The sequence below is a fragment of the Phycodurus eques genome, chromosome 1, assembly GCF_024500275.1.
Source record: "Phycodurus eques isolate BA_2022a chromosome 1, UOR_Pequ_1.1, whole genome shotgun sequence".
NCBI classification, from domain to species: Eukaryota; Metazoa; Chordata; class Actinopteri; order Syngnathiformes; family Syngnathidae; genus Phycodurus; species Phycodurus eques.
In genome coordinates this window covers 12979253-13001400 of record NC_084525.1, presented here as the reverse complement: position 1 = coordinate 13001400, position 22148 = coordinate 12979253, and the positions used below count along the sequence as shown (strand labels likewise).

The 22148-nt window shown below is 44.0% G+C and overlaps 1 protein-coding gene across 5 annotated transcripts; it reads right to left on the bottom strand.

Moving 5' to 3' along the window:
• Positions 1-3006: 3006 nt before the first annotated feature.
• Positions 3007-13559, bottom strand: LOC133404735 (homeodomain-interacting protein kinase 2-like). Of its 5 annotated transcripts, XM_061681061.1 has the most exons (12): positions 13455-13559; positions 13255-13290; positions 12061-12329; positions 11803-11988; positions 6394-6575; positions 5390-5513; positions 5215-5322; positions 5075-5143; positions 4810-5003; positions 4498-4731; positions 4312-4421; positions 3524-4230 (listed from the first exon to the last, which is right to left on the bottom strand). In XM_061681061.1, exons 3-12 carry the CDS (start codon positions 12250-12252, stop codon positions 4127-4129), a joined length of 1503 nt encoding a protein of 500 aa, XP_061537045.1. In that variant the 5' UTR covers positions 12253-12329; positions 13255-13290; positions 13455-13559; the 3' UTR covers positions 3524-4126. The 5 variants fall into 5 exon arrangements, with proteins under 5 accessions (XP_061537318.1, XP_061537045.1, XP_061537133.1 ...); XM_061681149.1 differs by lacking the exon at positions 13455-13559 and having other exon boundaries at positions 13255-13358; XM_061680964.1 differs by lacking the exons at positions 13255-13290; positions 13455-13559 and adding an exon at positions 12492-12729 and having other exon boundaries at positions 12061-12334.
• Positions 13560-22148: the final 8589 nt, after the last annotated feature.

Here is a 22148-nt window from a genome sequence, read left to right as displayed (position 1 = left end):
TCTATCTCTCCAGCGATGGTTCTTTTTCGATTTATGTCGTGGGGCTTCCATCTTATCTCTGCAGCTCATTGGAGAGCTAGACTAAACGCAAGCCTCCTTCAGCGGAGAGTTTGTTTTTTGGGTGGGCGTTTTCATGCAAACTTTATGCCACTCTCGGTACATGCGCAGAAGCGATGCGCACTAATTCTAAATGGTGGCGGAAGTAAACAAAAGCATTGCAGCGCTTGTCAAAATAAAATACGTACTTTGATTAGTTTTCATTCAAATGCACGAATTATGATTTGGGATTAGTTTTTTTCATTTTGATTCGCAATTCAATCTGAATCCCTTTCAATTTGTTCGTAGCACTAGTTTGACCCAAGTCATAAAGGCAATGTTTAAAGGCAATGGTAATGAAACGTATGTAAAATTCTGATTTAGAAGACAGTAATGAAAAATGGTCTAAATCAAATCTCATTATTATGGCATTTAGCAAATAGAAATAATTTTGCTAATCCTAATAACCTAAAACGGTAAAAGTTAGACAGACAGTAAGAAAAAAAAGTGTATGGTCCTTTTAATTAGTGTACTGCTAGGTAAATTTCAGGTTTCAACTGAATAATGTTCAGGTCATTTTAACAACTTTTGACATTTGACAGCAGTAAAAAGACCCTGACTATCATTCTTAATAACAGTAACTTGGTAAAACTGTCGGACAAGGGGTGGTTAAAATGGCTGATGACGGTGGAAGTCACATGTCAAGGATTCCCAGCTTTATTTGCAGTATATGTAATCTAGTCACAAAGGCTGGACTCAGGCGCCACTTGAGAAGCGTCATTGACAGCGTAATGTTGACTCTCGCGCGTACTACTGACCAGCCTATTACAGGGCTGTGATTAAGGGTTAAATAATCCCGTGAAGTTTGGGAACAACCTGCTAACCTCTCTTCCAGGCCAAGGCTTCATCCATCAGACATAGCTGTATGTTACCATCGTAGCTGTATTGTGCACCTTTCCCTGTGAAATTTGAAGACTTTTCCTTAATGGACTTAAAATATACAAAAATAAAAATGTGTGTATGTCATCCTTTTGTACAGGTGTTACAAAGTGTGTGTACAGGCTGTTCTGGCTCAAATATGAGCCAGCCATCCATCCATTTTCATCCGCTTATCCGAGGTCAGGTCGGGGGAGGGGTGATCAGTAGCTTTAGGAAGGAAGCCCAGACTTCCCTCTCCCCAGCCACTTCCTCCAGCTCTTCCGAGGGAATCCCGAGGCGTTCCCAGGCCAGCCGAGAGACGTAGTCTCTCCAGCGTGTCCTGGGTCGCCCCCGGGGCTTCCTCTAGCTGGGACATGCTTGGAACACCTCACCAGGGAGGCGTCCAGGAGGCAGATGCCCGAGCCACCTCCTCTGGCTCCTCTCAATGCTCTACTGAGCCCCTCCCGGATGACTGAGCTTCTCGCCCTATCTCTAAGGGAGAGCACGGACACCCTGTGGAGGAAAATCATTTCGGTCGCTTGCATCCAAGATCCTGTTGTTTCGGTCATGACCATAGTTAGGCGAGGGTACACTGTAAAACATTATTTTGGAGAGTGGTAAATATACAGTAATCCATGAAAATCTAAATTTTACATTATTATATTAGATAGGTAAAGTACCCTAGAAATAGGGTACATTTTCCCTACACTACCTATTTGACAACAGTAAAAATATAAATAAAATTTAGTAAAATCCACCTGAAAGCCATTGGTACTACAATAGGCATCACGTGACGCGTGCATACCGCACTAATTGGCTGACGTGTCATCGGCTCATCAGCACAAAATGGCGTCGCCTTTCGGTGACAACTGATCACTCTGATTGGTTGTTAGCTAGCGAATCTGCATAAAAGCAAACAAAAGATGGTTGTTAGCTAGCGAATCTGCATAAAAGCAAACAAACGACAAAGAAAAATGCACAATATGATAAAACAAGCTTAGCTAAACGTTGATCATTACTTAGATTCGTTCCTGTTTGTATTATGTGTGTGTCAGGTAAGGTTAGCAAGCTATATGTCCATTTCATTTCATTAAACCGTGTCTGGGGATTGTATGGAAATCATTGATTTCTCAGCCATACTCACTAAAATGTAGATGATGTCTGTCTAGGCATCTCACTGATTGGCCATTTGAGTCTATATACAGTGGGTACAGAAAGTATTCAGACCCCCTTAAATTTTCACTCTTTGTTATATTACAGCTGTTTGCTAAAATCATTTAAGTTTCTTTTTTCCGCTTGTTAATATACACACAGCACCGTGTATTGACAGAAAAAAATGGAATTGTTCAATTTTTTTGTAGATTTATTAAAAAATAAAAACTGAAATATCACACAGGCTCAAGTATTCAGACCATTTGCTGTGAGACTCATATATTTAACTCGGGTGCTTTCCATTTCTTCTGATCATCCTAGAGATGGTTCTACACATTCACTGGAGTCCAGCTGTGTTTGATTATACTGATTGGACTTGATTAGGAAAGGCACACCCCTGCCTATGTAATACCTTACAGCTCACAATACATGTCAGAGCAAATGAGAATCATGAAGTCAAAGGAACTGCCTGAAGAGCTCAGAGACAGAATTGTGGCAAGGCAGAGATCTGGCCAAGGTTACAAAAAGATTTCTGCTGCACTTAAGATTCCTAAGAGCACAGTGGCCTCCAACATCCTTAAATGGAAGACGTCTGGGACGACCAGCACCCTTCCTTGAGCTGGCCGTCCGGCCAAACTGAGCAATCAGGGGAGAAGAGCCTTGGTGAGAGAGGTTAAGAAGAACCCAAAGATCACTATGCTGAGCTCCAATTAAAGTGGCTGCAAATTGTTTCCCTAAACTTATTGGGTGAATTCTATTGTTTGTTTTTTACAGTGTATGAACGTAGAGCAACCGCTAAATTGAGCGCTTCACCTTTTGGCTTAGCTCCTTCTTCACCACGACGGACCGATACAAAGTCCACATCACTGCAGATGCTGCACCGATCCGCCCGTCGATCTCCCTTTCCATTCTTCCCTCACTCATGAACAAGACCCCGAGATACTCGAACTCCTCCACTTCGGGCAGGATCTCATCCTCGACCTGGAGGGCACGCACCCAGGCCAACACATGCACGAGGAGAACATGCAAACAACACACAGACGAGGCCGGATTTGAACCCAGGTCCTCAGAACTGCAAGGCAGATGTGCTAACCAGCCGTGCCGCTAATCGGAATCTTGAAACTGTGAAATAGTACATGCCATAAATGCGTGCACTTTGTGAAAAGTGGCAATAGTGTTGAAGAGGGTGCTTGAAGGAGAGCTGAGATGTTGTGTTCCCTTGACCTTTGCAGAGCTTCCCACAGAAAAATGCACCGATTTGGGGGAATCTCGAAATAATGAAAGAACAGCGTAAGGTTGAGCATAAAAAAAGGATATCACATTGTCAGATTTTTTTTTTTAATCCAAAAATGAGTGGTGTTAAAAAAAAAAAAACACTTTCCCTTTTGTCTGAAACACTAAGGATTAATGAGCCATTTATTAATGTCAGACAGGCTAAGAATTTTAAAAAGATATGTGGTTCATAATTCCAGGTAAGCAATTATTAGGGTATTTATCATATTTGATATTTTTGCCCGTGGTCAAAAGTGACCCAACGTCAAGAGTTTATGAGCACATGAGATTTGTTTCCACTGCTCCTTTCCTTTAACTTCACATACTCAAGGCTCCAGGGCAACATGCTTTCTTAAAAAGGTTTATTTAAAAATACTCTGGCTACTCTAAACATTGGACAATCTATTTTAGCTGCTATACTTCTGCAGGATTCCCAAAAAGTTAGCATTGTAGCTTGATATAAAAATAGAAATCTTTTGAATTCCTGTACAAGTCCAAATGAACACGGTAGAATTACAGGGTAAAAAAAATAAACTATCAACAATGTCTCAGTCTTAGCACAAACTTTCTTAAATTTGATTTTAAAAAAACATCTGAAAAAGGACAACCCTGATGAGGACAAGAGAAAATTGATGGATGTGGGAAAACTACCTTAAATAGTGGTGACTAAATGTCACAACAAAGTAGAATAATAAATAAAAAGAGATTAAATAAATACATTATCACAATAAAAAAATTGAATTACAATTCACAGATCTTCCCCTCTGCTTTTTTTTACACTGTGCACCTGTGTTGCTGCCTGGTTCTTGTTCCACTGGATTGTGGCATCACCACATTCTAAGTGGAGGAGTTCTGAGTAAAACAGAATGTTTGATTGTTATCTGATTATTTATCTTTGTCATTGTATAGTGTGTCACACTGAAACAAGCATACTTTTGTGTGGCTGATGTTTCATGTCACCCCCGCCCTTCCTGGAGCTGTCAATTGAGGACATGTATATGACTTCTGCATCTCTGCTGCTCCTTTTACTTGCAGCTGAAGCACTGTGTGGACCCAAATCCTCATTTTTATGTCTTGAGTAAAAAGGATGAGACTTTTTGCCATCATGTCACCACCTACCGGCTCGCGATCTCTTCATCGTCATCCTCATCTCGTTTCCTTTTCCTGACAGCATTGTTGCTTGTAGGCAAGGAATTGACGCTGTTGATCGTGATGACCGACTGGTCTAACATCCTGGGCCCAGTAGTGTGATCCCCACATGTGAAGCTTGACATGCTCCAAATGGGCCTCACGGAGGTCTCCTTGTTCTGACATGTTTGACCAACCTCCATGCAATCGCGCCAGAGTTTGACGCTGTAAGAGAAATAATCAGGGAGTCAGACAATGTCCTGCGTAAACACCACCAGAGAAATGGCACATGCATACACTTACTAAGCACTGTTTGGGAATTTTCCTTCAAAGTGCCTCATGGTAACGAACGGATGGTCCAGAATTTGGTAGGGCCTTGACCTTTTGCTCAGGTCCATCTGGAGCATTGTAGCAATTAAGTTCACAAAGCTCTCCAGATCACACTGCATAGCACGCCAGTCCTCATCACTACAGTTGATGGGTCGCACAAAATGAACCTAAGTAAAGGCATAAGGAAACTTGTTATTCTCGTTTTGAAGCCAGATATATGCAAGTAGCATGAACAAACCTCGAGCAGATCTGAAAGCTTGTTTAAAGGTTGAGTGCCATCATAAGTCGTGACCATTTCGGCTCGGTTCTGAGGAGAAATGCTAGTGTCAGCAGCAGGTTACTAATGCACCAAAGGTGAGTGCAAGAACATACAGGTACCTTCAACCTCCATTTCTTGGCTTTCTTGCGGAAGAAGCAAGACGTGAAAATGCCGGCATCAAGGAGGCTCGCTGGCAGCTTTCCAAGTGTGGTGCTGATCTGAGACAGCTGTGGATGTAACATCGATGTTACAATTGGTGAAGTATAGCTCTTCGCAAGGTCGTGTCACACTGACCATGCTGTACTCATCAGAGCCATCAAACAGAGCTCGGCCGAGCAGAAGCTCCACGGCGACGCAGCCCAGAGACCACACATCGATGGCCTCTGTGCACTCATGTCCCAGTAGCACCTCGGGACATCTTGGAGGAGAGACATCAAACTTTACCACGTCGACAAGAACACAGTGACTTTTCCCACCATACTCGGTCCAAAACATCAAGTTGTGTTTTCCGTAAATATCTCCACATCAATGAAGGGCATTCACGAGCAACATGTGGTCCTATAACCCCAACCACAAGGCACCTTTAGGCAATCAAAAAAAGGCTGGAGTAATTTGACTGAAGAACTGAACTTGAGCCACATTTCCACAAGTCAGTCCAGTTCAAAACAGTGCTGTTCAGATTTATAAATACTTATCAGGCTTGTGTTTCCAGCATTGGAACATAGACTATACAACATAGCCAAGATGGTAAAAGATGCATTAAATATGTAAATACTTGGACTTGCCAATGAATTCAACAAAGAAAAAAAAATGCATGAAATGACATGAATTGTCATGTCATTTCATGTCACTTTGTGGCACTCTATGTGCTTTTTGTTTTCTTTATGCTCCAGTCTTCATTGTATTGTAATGCAGAACTGAAAATTCTCTGTCGACTAATTCACAGAGAGCAGTATGTTTAACTCAAGCCTACAGAAGTGAACTGTACCACTACAACCTGTACCCCAATGAACGCTAGCTGAAAAGCAGGCTAGTACAGGTATTGACCTTTTACTATAAAAATGCAGGAAAATGCACACCATATTGAAATTAATTCATAAAAAACAGACTATTTAAATTGTTCTTTTTTCTCCTCTATAATATAAACAAAGGAAGACGGGTTTTGGAAACTCTTCACCCTGGCTGTTATTTTCCAAAAGGTTTGTGATCTGTGTGGATGAAATGCCAAAAATCATGGCTATGCGTGGAGAGACAGCCTTACTCTGGAGGCAGGCGCTCATGTATGAAAGTAGACTTACCGGTACCACATACTCTGCACGGTCATTCCCCGTGACAGCTCTGAGGCATGCAGGGCCAAGCCAAAGTCGATGACCTTCACCTTCAACGGCAATTGCAGGTGGTCCACAACCATGATGTTGTCTGGCTTCAGATCGCAGTGAACAATCCCCACACTCTTCAGGAACTGCAGCGCAGTCGTCAACTAAAATAATATATAAGATATTAGATCATACAGTATGTACGTGTATAAGGTATGAAATATTAGATGCTTGTTTCCAAAGGTGATGCTCAGTTATGTGAATCTGCCACATAGGGGCTGGAAGTGGAGGTCATGATGGATCCCTTAACTGATCAATAGTCAATCACACAACTGACACAGAGATAGACAACCATTCACACTTATATTCACATTTATGGGCAATATAATCTTCGGTCAAGCTGACAATGACTGTGTGAGGAAGCAAAGCATCCATCCATCCATCCATTTTCTACCGCTTATCCGGGTCGGGTCGCGGGGGCAGTAGCTTTAGCAGGGACGCCCAGACTTCCCTCTCCGCAGCCACTTCATCCAGCTCTTCCAGGGGGATCCCGAGGCGTTCCCAGGCCAGCCGAAGGACGTAGCCTCTCCAGCGTGTCCCGGGTCGTCCCCGAGGTCTCCTCCCGGTGAAACGTGCCCGGAACACCTCACCAGGGAGGCGTCCGGGAGGCATCCGAATCAGATGCCCCAGCCAGCTCATCTGGCTCCTCTCAATGCGGAGGAGCAGCGGCTCTACTCTGAGATCCTCCCGGATGACCGAGCTTCTCACCCTATCTCTAAGGGAGAGCCCGGACACCCTGCAGAGGAAACTCATTTCGGCCGCTTGTATCCGGGATCGCGTTCTTTCGGTCACGACCTACAGCTCATGACCATAGGTGAGGGTAGGAACGAAGATCGACCGGTAAATTGAGAGCTTCGCCTTTCGGCTTAGCTCCTTCTTTACCACAACGGACCGATACAAAGTCCGCATCACTGCAGATGCTGCACCGATCCGCCTGTCGATCTCCCGTTCCATTCTTCCCTCACTCGTGAACAAGACCCCAAGATACATGAACCCCTCCACTTGGGGCAGGATCTCGTCCCCGACCTGGAGAGGGCATGCCACCCTTTTCCGATTGAGGACCATGGTCTCTGATTTGGCGGTGCTGATTCTCATCCCAGCCGCTTCACACTCGGCTGCGAACTGCTCCAGTGAGAGATGGAGCTCACGGCTTGAGGAAGCCAACAGAACCACATCATCAGCAAAAAGCAGAGATGCAATACTGAGGCCACCAAACCGGACCCCCTCTACTCCTCGGCTGCGCCTAGGAATTCTGTCCATAAACGTTATGAACAGAATACGACAAAGGGCAGCCTTGGCGGAGTCCAACCCTCACCGGGAACGAGTCAGACTTACTGGCGCATATGCAGACCAAACTCTGACTACAGGGACCGAACAGCCCGTATCAGGTGGTTCGGTACCCCATACTCCCGAAGCACCCTCCACAGGACTCCCCGAGGGATACGGTCGAACGCCTTCTCCAAGTACACAAAACACATGTAGACTGGTTGGGCGAACTCCCATGCTCCACTGTTCCAGGGCCAGGACGAAAACCACACTGCTCCTCCTGAATCTGAGATTCGACTTCCCGATGGACCCTCCTCTCCAGCACCCCTGAATAGACCTTACCAGGGAGGCTGAGCAGTGTGATCCCCCTGTAGTTGGAACACACCCTCCGGTCCCCCTTCTTAAAAAGGGGGACCACCACCCCAGTCTGCCAATCCAGAGGCACTGTCCCCGATGTCCATGCGATGTTGCAGAGGCGTGTCAACCAGGACAGCCCCACAACATCCAGAGCCTTTAGGAACTCCGGGCAAATCTCATCCACCCCCGGGGCCATGCCACTGAGGAGCTTTTTAACTACCTCGGTGACCTCAAACCCAGAGATAGGAGAGCCCGTCTCAGAGAACCCACACTCTGCTTCCTCATGGGAAGGCGTGTCGGTGGAATTGAGGAGGTCTTCGAAGTATTCTCCCCACCGACTCACAACGTCCCGAGTCGAGGTCAGCAGCGCCCCATCCCCACTATACACAGTGTTGGTGGTGTACTGCTTTCCTCTCCTGAGACGTCGGATGGTGGACCAGAATTTCCTCGAAGCCATCCGGAAGTCTTTCTCCATGGCCTCACCGAACTCCTCCCATACCCGAGTTTTTGCTTCAGCAACCACCAGACCTGCATTCCGCTTGGCCAGCCGGTACCAATCTGCTGCCTCAGGCGTCCCACAGGCCAAAAAGGACTCCTACTTCAGCTTGACGGCATCCCTCACCGTTGGTGTCCACCAACGGGTTCGGGGATTGCCGCCACGACAGGCACCGACCACCTTACGGCCACAGCTCCGGTCGGCCGACTCAGCAATGGAGGCGTGGAACATGGTCCACTCGGACTCGATGTCCCCCGCCTCCCCCGGAACATGACCAAAGTTCTGTCGGAGGTGGGAGTTGAAACTCCTTCTGACAGGGGATTCTGCCAGACGTTCCCAGCAGAACCTCACAATACGTTTGGGCCTGCCACGTCGGACCGGCATTTTCCCCCACCATCGGAGCCAACTCACCACCAGGTGGTGATCAGTTGACAGCTCCGCCCCTCTCTTCACCCGAGTGTCCAAGACATGCAGCCGCAAGTCCGATGACCACAAAGTCGATCATCGAACTGCGACCTAGGGTGTCCTGCTGCCAAGTGCACGTGTGGACACCCTTATGCTTGAACATGGTGTTCGTTATGGACAATCCGTGACGAGCACAGAAGTCCAATAACAGAACACCGCTCGGATTCTGATCGGGGGGGGCCGTTCCTCCTAATCACGCCCTTCCAGGTCTCACTGTCATTGCCCACGTGAGCATTGAAGTCCCCCAAAAGAACATTGGAGTGCCCAGCGGGAGCGCTCTCCAGCACCCCCTCCAAGGACTCCAAAAAGGGTGGGTACTCTGAACTGCTGTTTGGTGCATAGGCACAAACAACAGTCAGGACCCGTCCCCCCACCCGAAGGCGGAGGGAGGCTACCCTCTCGTCCACTGGGGTGAACCCCAATGTACAGGCGCCGAGCCGGGAGGCAATAAGTATACCCACACCTGCTCGGCGCCTCTCACCGTGGGCAAGTGGAAGAGAGTCCAACCCCTCTCGAGAGGACTGGTACCAGAGCCCAAGCTGTGTGTGGAGGCGAGTCTGACTATATCTAGTCTGAACTTCTCAACCTCACACGCGAGCTCGGGCTCCTTCCCTGCCAGAGAGGTGACATTCCACGTCCCTAGAGCCAGCTTCTGTAGCCGGGGATCGGATCGCCAAGGTCCCCGCCTTCGGCCACTGCCCAGCTCACACTGCACCTGACCCCTATGGCCCCTCCCACAGGTGGTGAGCCCATGGGAAGCAAAGCAAATGTATTTATATAGTGCATTTCATACAATGTGCTTTACATGATTAAAATAATTTTAAAACCAAGTAAAAAACAGTTTATAAACATTTAAAACAAAGAGAAAAATAATACTAAAACAGCATACAGTGCAAGAAATATCATTTAAAAGTGGAAATACTCTAAAAAGCATGAGAAAAAAAGAAGAGTTTTTATCCGGGACTTAAAAACATTCACGTTGGGGCTGATGTCACTTCTGTTGGCAACTTATCCATTTGTGTGGAACATATTCACTTATTGCTGCTTCACCATGTTTGCTTTGGACTCTGTGCTCCACTATTTGACCTGAGTCTGTCGATCTCAGAGCCCTACTGGGTTTACATTACATTAGCATTTCTTTCATTTATTCAGAACCTAAACCATTTAGTGATTTATAGACAGAACTTTAAAATTGATTCTAAAGCTGACTGGGAGCCAGTGTAGAGACTTTAAAATTGGAGTAATATGCTCTGACCTCTTTGTTCTGGTCAGCTGCAGCTGTTTAATGCTCTTTTGGGGGAGTCCAGTCAGAAGACCATTAGAATAGTCAGGTCGACTTGAGATAAAAACATGGATGAGCTTCTCCTGGTCTCCTTGACACATGCAAGCCTTCACGCTGGATACAGTATGTTCTTCAGATGGTAGAAGGCAGTTTTAGTAATTGATTTTGATATGACTGTAGAAAGTCAGTACACCAAGGTTTATGACTTTGTCTTTGGTTTTTAAAGAGACTGACTCCAGGTATTTACTCACAGCAATCCTCTTTTCTTTATGGCCAAAAACAATTATCCAAGTTTTGTTCTGGTTTAATTGAAGGTTTTGTCTCATCCAGGAAGCCAAAACCAGAGTATTGTACCTGGAGAGGAAACACATGAGCACAGGAAGAATGTACTGTAAGCAGGACCTTCTTGCTACAACAGTGCTATTTCACCACTGTGATGCCCCAGGAAACAGAACTGTCCTGCTTTCTTTTTAAAGGGGTGGGGAATGGGTCAAGGAAAGACCTATCAAATTTGGTGCGGATCCGGATGAATAGAATATATGAGGTGGACAAGGGTTGTGCTCATCTGAGTATCACACGGTACTTGTTTTGCGCGGCATCCACCATGGGGAAGGGCGCAACGAGGACGGCGACCTGGCTAAAGCTTGCCATATTTGTCGCTGGTTGCCGAGCGACCAAACAGGAAGTAGCCCAGTGTACACGCTTGTTTGGACTTGAAGTAGTCTGCAGCTGGGCAATATGGATTTGTTACAACGAAAAGCACTGGTTTCACTTTTACTGAGGAGGAGACGAGGAGCGGCAGCAAGAAAAAGGGAAGGGGTTCATCCGATTATAAAGGCATGGCAGGATCTCTGGGTGCTCAAGCTTGACCGAGGAGAACACTTCAAGGTGTACTTCAGGTTTCTACAAGTTTCTCCATGCTTTTTTTGAGGTAGCTGACAACACCTCGAAAATATCTTGCTCTTTTCACTCTGAAATCATTCGTATCACCATCTCTCCTATTGGCTCCGCCGTCTTTCATCATGGTGGCGCTGCACCCAAACTGAAAATCCAATCAGGGCAACAACGCTGGCATAGCATTCCAACGGTGTACCGTGGCAGCATGTGTACACAATGAATGGGTTTGCTACAGTGGGTACGAAAAGTATTCAGACTCCCTTAAATTTTTCACTCTTTGTTATATTGCAGCCATTTGCTGAATTTTTTTCAGAATTAAAAAAAAAAAGAAAAACTTAAATATCACACAGCCATAAGTATTCAGACCCTTTGCTCAGTATTTAGTAGAAGAACCCCCTGATGCCACAACCTGAACAGAGTCATGAACAGAGAGACCACCACCTTTATTTTGTTAAAACCTACATTAGATCTCAGATTCTATATCAGAACACTTCCAACATGTATATCAATTTGTTTTTATCTTTATTTCCATGTAATGATGATCATATTAGTGCTGTAACTGTCAAACCTGCTGCAGGACAGGTCGGATCTCCATCACTGACAGAGGAAGGCGCCACTCGAGCAGCTGATGGAGACTCATGTCGAGCTTCTCAAACTCCAGACAAAACTGCCCCTGGAAGGTGAACGAGTCATTCCAGCAGACAATATTGAAGCGGTCCGAGCCACGTTCTTTCAGCTCGATCAGAACGCGCTCCTGTAACGCACAGTATGAAAGTCACATGCAGTGTGTCTTTGTGAAGTGCAACTAAACTTGTGACGTAAGCACCTCATCCTTGGCGTCCTCCATCTTACTGCTGTCCTTGATCACCTTCAAAGCGACAGTCTCGCCCGATGACATTTTCCTACACTGGACCACTTCGCCGAATGACCCGGCCCCTAAAAGTTCCTCCATCATGTAGCTGCAGGTGGGAGAGGAGATCTGGCACTCCACAGTCACTGGAAAGTTGGAACGCTCCATCCTCTGGTTCCTCACACTGAGATGTCAGACCATGCCCAGTCCATGTCTTTACAGGCATGAGACCAAAGGTACTTCATCTAATCTAGACCACAGCATCCACCAGTGACAGGAGATTAAGTGAAATGATTCATCTTTGCTTGGAAGCATTCACACAGTTCTACAGACTTTAAGGTCAAAGAAAGCTCAAATGAAACAACAGTCTTTATTTGCAAGCACTTACCGGAAAAGAAAACACTTACCTGTCAGTCACTTGGACATTTGATCAAATAAGATATTTTAGAAGTAAAATATATTTCAGCAATGTATAAATTAAAAATGAAAATACACAAGAAACTACAAAATGGTACAACAAATAGTCATATAAGGCAAAAGCCAGCAGCAAAGAATTATCTATGTGACATCACACTTATGTGACCTGTGCCTTTGTGACAATCACAAAGATTAAAGATATGTCAGTTAGCCAGCCTGACATTTGTATCCATGGTGACAAAATCTCAAAACAGTATTAATGATCAGAGAACTCTATATGTAGGGAGGCTTGCCTTTGTACTCCTCCTTTTTGTAGGTTTTGCATAATCCATATTGTCTATAAGCATAACATGGCCTTATATTTTCTTTTGAGCTGACAAAAATCGTCCTGCTTGAAAGTGCCACTTACTATAGGTAAATACAGGCTTTCCTGTCTTCTAATCAATTAAAATGTTTCTAATGATAAATATTAGCCTGCTACTGCATAGGCAGCCCATATAGCTCGTAGCACATGCTTTTAGTATTAATGAACCACCATCATATAGTTCCACATCTTAGATAAGCATACATTTCTTGAAACTGATGCTTCCAAACAATATTTAATACTCAAACATGTTGTGACAGGTTTTCCATTTGCTTGGTTGATTTGAGTCAAACATTTCCAACAACTGGCCATGTGATGTTTAGAAAGACTAAAAAGGTGCAATGGAATACAAAGCCATCTCCAAATGGCAGCCCATCTGTTTGGCTCACTCAGTTTCCAGTTCTGGCTTCCCGCTCGAGTTCCACCTTGCATGACAGGCAAACACGTGAGATGGCAATAAAAGAGAAAATACTGTATAGACAAATCTACATGTTCACAGGGCCACAGACAGTGTATAACTGTACAAAAATACCATTACTGTACTGACAAGTGATGTGGCACATACCAAGTGCAAATGAAATACATTCACCTTAAGAGACACGGGATGGTTCATTCCACTCCACATTGCAGCCACTATGATTTGATTTGCACCAGCCCTGAGGACACAGCAACTCTGACGACACAATAATTGTAAACAATGAACTAATGCCATGAAATAGTTGAAATAAGAGCTTGAAAAAGCGATTTCCTCTTCATGTCTTTTTTTTAATGTTCTTGTAAACACAAATCAAATAAGACACAGACACACACGACACACACAAGCTGGAAACGTATGACCTTCCCACATGTTGGAAAAAGCTGACCCCTGCACTTGAACATGCTGTTGGACTGTAAATATTCAAACAAGGGAAAGTTCCCACATTGCTCCTATCAAATGGAAAAATCAACCTGTTTGTTTTGGGTTGCACGCAACCTTCTTCGCCCATTTTTCTGAACTTAAATCTCCTGCAGGTGCATTAGCTGATACAAAAAGCGCTTCCAAACATCAGTTACATGTTGATGCTGTCAAAAGGCTGATGGCAAGAAGGCAGCACAGCAAAAGTGATTTACAGTGTATGAACTTTGCTGTAAAAAGCTCCTTATCTGCTTATTTGAGCTCCTGAGGGTTTCCTTGTGATAAAGGTTGGGCTAATTAGGTCGTGGAAACGCTACACTTAGCTTTTCCTCACATCCACATGTTGGCCAGGAAGAGGCAGATATCCACAAACCTCTTAAACGCTCCAGCTGTTCTCCCACCATAAGCAGGCCAACAGCCTCCTCCCCATTTCACACCCTTGTGAGCTCTCTCCAGGACAATAATATTCTTCACACCAGTTGGAATATAAGGGCTGCAGTTAATTCAAACAGAGTTATGAGACAATTGTAATGATGAGAAACCATCATCAAAAGTAAACACTCTTGGAATAAAGATGAAAACTTTTACAAACTTTATTCCACCTAGATCAGTTTACAAGGTACTTCTGGCTCAAATTAATGCACCGCCCTGCAATAAATGCCCCAGCATGGTGCAACTATTTATTTATTTTTTCGGTGCGCTTTGACTTGTAAACTGTTACAATGTAAATTTTTCAGGGTTTTTGGCCTGTCTACTGTTAGGAAGACCATAAATGTCTTACCTGCCACCAGGGGTGTCACTAGGTTTTATGGATGGGGGGGGTCTTAGCCCCCAGGAGATGAACAGGATGTAAGCGAATGGAGCATGCCAGCACAAAATTTCATAAAAAGCTAACAAAGACTGAGGAATTGTTTTTTTACGTTTTTGTACAGATTTTAAAACAGTACAATACTAGGTAAAAGTTAAAAGTCACCGTTAGATTTGTAGTGTTATTTCAGTCTGTTATTTTAATCATGTACACAAACACAGGAAGTATGTTTACAACATTAACCACAAAAAAGAAAAAAATATATACATTGTTACAGTCTATGCAAAGCTCTCTGCAAAAAAAGGTCACTGTATTGTCACAAGTCAGCCAATCCCATCATTTTCAATTAAAATTACAGAATAATTTCACTTCGAGGAGCTAACAATGTGATTAAATTCAAACTAACAGCTGCAATCACCAGATACTTGGTTGGTGGAAGCATCAATGAATGCAGTCTGTTTTTAAGGGTGGCATATCGGTCTATCACTGTTGTGACTCAGATACTGTCTTTTTCGATTGACATTACTGCAAGACGAATTTTTCCCCTTCAAGATACATTGAAACACAATAACTGATTTACTATGATTATTATTATTATTATATCCACTAATGACAACTAAAACCCCAATTCCAATGAAGTTGGGACGTTGTGTTTAACATAAATAAAAACAGAATACATCCATCCATCCATTTTCTGAGCCGCTTATCCTCACAAGGGTCACGGGAGTGCTGGAGCCTATCCCAGCTATCATCGGGCAGGAGGCGGGGTACACCCTGAACTGGTTGCCAGCCAATCGCAGGGCACATATAAACAAACAACCATTCGCACTCACATTCACACCTATGTGCAATTTAGAGTCGTCAATTAACCTACCACGCATGTTTTTGGGATGTGGGAGGAAACCAGAGTGCCCGGAGAAAACCCACGCAGGCACAGGGAGAACATGCAAACTCCACACAGGCGGGGCCGTGGATTGAACCCCGGACCTCAGAACTGTGAGGCAGACGCTCTAACCAGTCATCCACCGTGCCGCCAACAGAATACAACGATTTTTAATTTATGTTCAACCTATATTTAATTGAATACAAAGAAGATATTTCATGTTCAAACTGATAAACTTTATTGTTTTTAGCAAATAATCATTAACTTAGAATTTTATGGCTGCAACATGTTCCAAAAAAGCTGGGACAGGTGGCAAAAAAGACTGAGAAAGTTGAGGAATGCTCATCAAACACCTGTTTGGAACATCCCACAGGTGAACAAGCTAATTGGGAACAGGTGGGTGCCATGATTGGGTATAAAAGGACCTTCCCTGAATTGCTCAGTCATTCACAACCAAAGATGGGGCGAGGTTCACCTCTTTGTGAACAAGTGCGTGAGAAAATAGTCGAACAGTTTAAGGACAATGTTCCTCAATGTACAATTGCAAGGAATTTAGGGATTTAATCATCTACGGTCCATAATATCATCAAAAGGTTCAGAGAATATGGAGAAATCACTGCATGTAAGCGGCAAGGCTCCCAGTTAACAGCAAAAAGTCCCATGCTAGTACTAAGTAGCTTGTCAATTACAGTGGATGTCGTGATTGTCGGCATGTCATTGTTTAAAATTTCAGAAGAATTCTGTGAACCCACTTATTGTCCTCCAAGCGTCGCCTGGATTGAAGCCAGGCGGAAAATCACAAGCCTTGTACGGACTTGTTATGTCTTTCCCTGATCTCCTCGGTGAAAGACACTGTTGATGGGCCTTGTGATGACTTCTATCGAACTATGCTCTATGCCACACACAGTCCTGAACAAAGTTATTAGACCACCTGTCCCCATTTGTGTCTTTGACCATCCAGCATTATGGAGTGCAAAGTTTTAACATTTTCAACATGAATAAGGAATTTCAAACTGAATTCACCATTTTATATGCAAATTTCTTACTGAGCTTCTCTTACAAGTCAGAAATTAATCCAGCATTACATTTAACAAGGCAATCGATTTTTTTGTTTGTTTGTTAGAGCGTCTGCCTCACAGTTCTGAGGACCGAGGTTCAATCCCCGGCCCCGCCTGTGTGGAGTTTGCATGTTCTCCCCGTGCCTGCGTGGGTTTTCTCCGAGCACTCCCGTGTCCTCCCATATCCAAAAAGCATGCACGGTAGGTTAATTGAAGTCTCTAAATTGCCCCTAGGTGTGAATGTGAGTGTGAGTGCGAATGGTTGTTTGTTTATGTGTGCCCTGCGATTGGCTGGCGACCAGTTCAGCTTGTATCCCGCCTCCTGCCCGATGATAGCTGGGATAGGCTCCAGCACTCCCGCGACCCTTGTGAGGATAAGCGGCTCAGAAAATGGATGGATGTTTGTTTGTTTGGAATGCTTCTAACTGATTTAATCTTAATCAAGAAATAAGAATGTGCTTTTATATTTTTTCGTGATTTTTTTAAATCAGTTCATTTTAAAATTCAAGGATAACAATAACGTAGCATGAAAAATATAATTTCTGTTGAGTTTCTATACACAATATACATGTAATGGCCATGACAAAAAAAAACTAATATTTTGGTATTTACCAATGTTGATAATTTAGAGCGAAGGTGGCCTAAACCTCCTTCTCCTCCTTTTTATTTTTTTATTTTTTATTTTTATTTTTTATTTTTTAGTCATTATTATTTACAATTAGCAAAAAGTAGAAGAAATCCATATTTGAACTGAATGGGCTCTTCCTTTACCCATGTCATGGCCATCCACAGTTATTGGAGAGGTCTGTATTTGTGTGAACAAAATGTTATTCTCGAACAAAATAAAATCAAAAACCTAAAAAAAACAAAAAATATATAAATCTACAAACATGCACACATGATGCATGCAAGCTGTAAAATCAAATCAATTGCATGCAAATCTGTTCGTTAGTAAATGTTTAGAGACCCCATGGGTCTCATAAATTAAGTCAAGCGCATACAACCAGCTGTGGGGCACAGCTCAAGCAGTATCACCCTCTCTCTTCTCCACAGGCAGCGCGGCCACATCATTCCATCCCAACAATATGGTCTGGCCCTAGTCCATCATCCTGACAATGGCAGCTAGCTTGCAGGCAGACTCAAAGGGTTCATGCCGATTTTCCAGTATGTTTTCCAGTGGCCCCTTGTGCGCATCATTTTCTGCAGCTTTAGTGCATCTAAATCCCTTGAGTCAACATTTTATCATCAGAGCTACGTTCCTCCTCCAGCTAAACTTCCAATCTTAAGTGTGCTCTTATGCAGGGTCATTGTGCATGTTTAGGAAGTCCCAGCCTCCCACACAACCATCTGCTGTGAATCCTGGATTGAATCGCATTGCAAGTTGGTCCACAAAATTCCCAGGGCTATAGGTTTCATGCTAATACTAACACAAATGCTTTAAAATAAGTGTTTTCTGTTCAGGAAGTGGCTTTAAATATCTTGTCAGGATCCTGAATAATCATAAGCTATCACGTGCACCTGAGATCATCTCCTCCACCTGGGGACAATAGGCATCATTCACTAATAAATGCGTAGAAATGTTCTCATTCTGCACACAAGTTGAGTGTAAATGTGTGATTGTGTGAAAATGTAAATGTGTGATTCATGACATGTACGTACAGGCCAATATTCTTCACACCACCATACGTATGTTAGTGAATCATAATTCATTCTAAATGACGAGCTCTTGCCAGCGAGCTGCAATCTGCATTAACCGCTCCCCTATTTGTGCGTCAAATGTGCGTACGCACAATTTAAGCGCAAATCTGTGTGTACACACAGTTTGTGAATGAGGCCCCATCAGATTGCTGTATATGAGGAAAGCAGGGGGTTTTCTTCTCACGATTTTTCGCATCTTAAAAGATTATTTATCTGTGATAGACCCGACACAAAAAGATAACAAATCTGGCCTTTAACAGTTTTGGTCGTATTGTGTGTGGTGTGCTCCATAATCTCAACACAGAACACCACACACATAAAGATTCTGTTCTGCTACCCATCTCGAAATCTCATATGATCACACGTGGTCACACGTGATCTCACAAAACTGTAGAAGAAGAAACACTTCTGGCTTTGCGCCGTTGTGTGTGTGTTGTGTGTGTTGCCCAAGGTTGTGTCCTCTCTCCGCTGCTCTTCTCTCTCTACACGAACGACTGCACCTCAACGCACCCGGCTGTCAAACTCCTGAAGTTTGCAGATGACACCACTGTCATCGGCCTCATCAAGGACGTTGACGAGTCTGCATATCGACAGGAAGCGAAGCGGCTGAAGCTGTGGTGCGGCCGACACAACCTGGAGCTGAACACGCTCAAGACTGTAGAGATGATCGTGGACTTCAGGAGGCATCCTTCGCCACAGCTGCCCCTCACGCTGTCCAGCTGCCTTGTGTCAACCGTCGAGACCTTCAAGTTCCTGGGAATTACAATCTCTCAGGAACTGAAGTGGGCGGTCAACATCAACTCCGTCCTCAAAAAGGCCCAGCAGAGGATGTACTTCCTGCGGCTTCTGAGAAAGCACGGCTTGCCACAGGAGCTGCTGAGGCAGTTCTACACAGCGGTCATCGAATCAGTCCTGTGTTTTTCCATCACAGTCTCGTTAGGTGCTGCTGCAAAAAAGGACAAACTCAGACTGCAACGGACACTCAAAACTGCTGAAAGGATTGTCGGTACCCCCCTACTCACCCTTGAGGACTTGCGCGCTACCAGAACTAAGACAAGAGCGTGCAAAATCCTCTCGGACCCTCCACATCCCGGTCACCGGCTCTTCCAGCTCCTTCCTTCAGGTAGGCGCTACCGATCAATGCAAACTAGAACTAGCAGACATTCCAACAGCTTCTTCCCTCTTGCAATCAACTTCGTAAACACCTAACCTACAATTCCATTGCAACATGCTGGCAATTTTTTGTCTTTTTTCTTGAGTGTGTCGTCACATTTCTGTCGGGCCAATTATATATTACTCGTGCACTCACTGTAGTAGTCTCACCACGCTGCACTATTTGCATATCTGTTGTTGACCAATACTGGCTACTCATGCCAGAGTAGCATCTACTTCATTTGCACACTGACTGAGGAGTATCTGCAACATTTGCACAATCAACATTGTCCCAGACTATCGTACTACTCGCTTGAAGTCTCGGTACACTTTGCACAATGGTCATTGCACCGGACTATTGCAATATTGCTCTAAGTGCTCGAGGACTCTGCATCTTTTTGCACAATTGTCAAAAAAATAAATCTTAAAAATAAAAATAATGTACCGGCATTACCAGATAACTAGCAACCCTTTATTGCTCAGTGACTGTTTTTCTCAATGTCTTTATGTCTCAAAGGTGTTATGTCTCAAAGGTGTTCTCTGTCAATTGACAGACGAGAGCGACTCCAATTAACGGAGACAAATTCCTTGTGTGTTTTTGGACATACTTGGCAAATAAAGATGATTCTGATTCTGATTGTTTCGCGAACATTCCCAAAAGTTGCCGGAGCCGAGAGCCTTGTAGAATGGCGTTGTCCTCAAAAAACGACTTCCTTTGGAAAATACTTCTTGCCGTCTGGGGAGCCATTATAAAAAATCGGGAAAGACATGATTATTTTTATCTACAGTCATTTCCTTTTGTTGAGTCAGGGTGCTTCTTGATTGGCTATATTCAGTTCCACGTCGCAATCAGCGGCAGTTTCTGCAATGGGCGATATGGACGCCCCACCCCCCAACAATCGGCCAGAGTTGCGCAATTGACGGTCAGCACACATGGCACATACACTTCGAACTGCTGTTTTGAAAAAAAAATAAATTATATATATATATATATATATATATATATATATATATATATATATATATATATATATATATATGCCAGCACAGGAACAGCTGCATCAACTTGAACATTGTTTTCTCTGGAGGCAAATCTCAGACAGATATTAGTCTTCAATAGTCTTATTAAAGAAAATTGTTTGCTGTCGGCTCCAGGAATGATTTGTGGTGAATGTATTTTCTTGCCGACCTAAAAATCACAAGCTTCAGGCATTCAAAAATTCATTAATTTTCCGTACCACTTATCCTCACTAGGGTCATGGGCGTGCTGGAGCCTATACCAGCTATCTTTGGGTGAGAGGGAGGGTACACCCTGAACTGGTCACCAGCCAATCGCAGGGCACAAAGAAACAAACAACCATTCACACTCACATTCACACCTACGGGCAATTTAGAGTCTTCAATTAACCTATCATGCATGTTGTGGGGATGTGGGAGGTAAACCGGAGTACCCGGAGAAAACCCACACAGGCACGGTGAGAACATGAAAACTCCACACAGGCGAGGTGGGATTTGAACACGGGTCCTCAGTACTGTGAGGCAGATGTGTTAACCAGTCGTCCACTGATCCACTGCATTCAAAAATGTTCTATCTAATTTGAAAAAGCAGATAGAGGTAAGATTTTTGTATTTTATTTTTGTTTTTTTATCATTATCTACTGGAATTCAGCATACTTTTTTTTTTTTTATTAGTCAGTTCGCAACATTACCAAAGCTGTGGGAACATGTCGTTGTAATGTCATAAAAGCCGAAGCCAACACTAACTAGCAAATTTACAATTTTTAATTATGTACGTATTTAATTTTCGTTCGGTCTGTACTGTTTTACTTAAAGAGTAGAATCAGTACATCTCCTTTTACTCAAATCTTTTTACACAAGTATCTGTACTTCTAGTTAATTATAGTATAGTATAGTATAGTATAGTATTGTATAATATAATATAGTTCTTGCCGTCTGGCTTTACTTCTTTACTTTTACCACCTCTGCCTCCGGTTAGAACATCATTCCCCTCCTCTCCCGGCAGAAAACAAGAGCTTCTCTGTTGTACATGGTGCGCAAGAAGATGAATCCTTCTGACAGACGTGTATCATCCCTCTCGACCCTGCAGCGAAGACGCGCTAGTGAGTCAGCCCAGCCCTTAAATCAAGACGGAGCGGGTGTTAAGACGTGTCAGTGACAGCTCAGTGAACGCTTTGTTTTGCCTTGTTTTTCTTTTAGGGTGAGCAAGATGAAGGAGAGGGAGCGGAGGAGACTGCCATGTAAAAACTAAACTAGCTCTTTGTGTGAGATTCTGGTCATGTTGGGGCAATTTCTTGGGCTTTGGGGACGTGTTGCTCCAGGCACCTGTAGCTCAAGTGCAATTGCAACCTGACCCCTGCTTTGTTGGTCTATTCAGACTTGCAAGAGTCCCACCCGTCCCTTTTCCTCATGTCTTCCTTTGATTGTCTGGAGCAGCCTCTGATTCACCCCTGGCTGGCAATATGCTCTTGTTTCAGTATGGGGAAGACACTTACTGTAGCTCTGGCAGGGGTTCCCAGAAAATCAAGTATGGGAACAAGTCATTCCATGCAGCTGAATTGGATCTGAAACGTGACAAATTGAGGGGCGGGGAGAGGTGGTGGCTCAGTGCCGAGAAAGAAAACAGCCCTTATTCATCATACATATTATGACAATTCTCATGCATGTGAAATGTCATCATCGCTGCCTCCATGAATCTGGAACGGACAAGCTCAGCACATCTGATAAGGATCTGCAATGCTCATGGAAACCACTTCAGCCCAACCAATTCT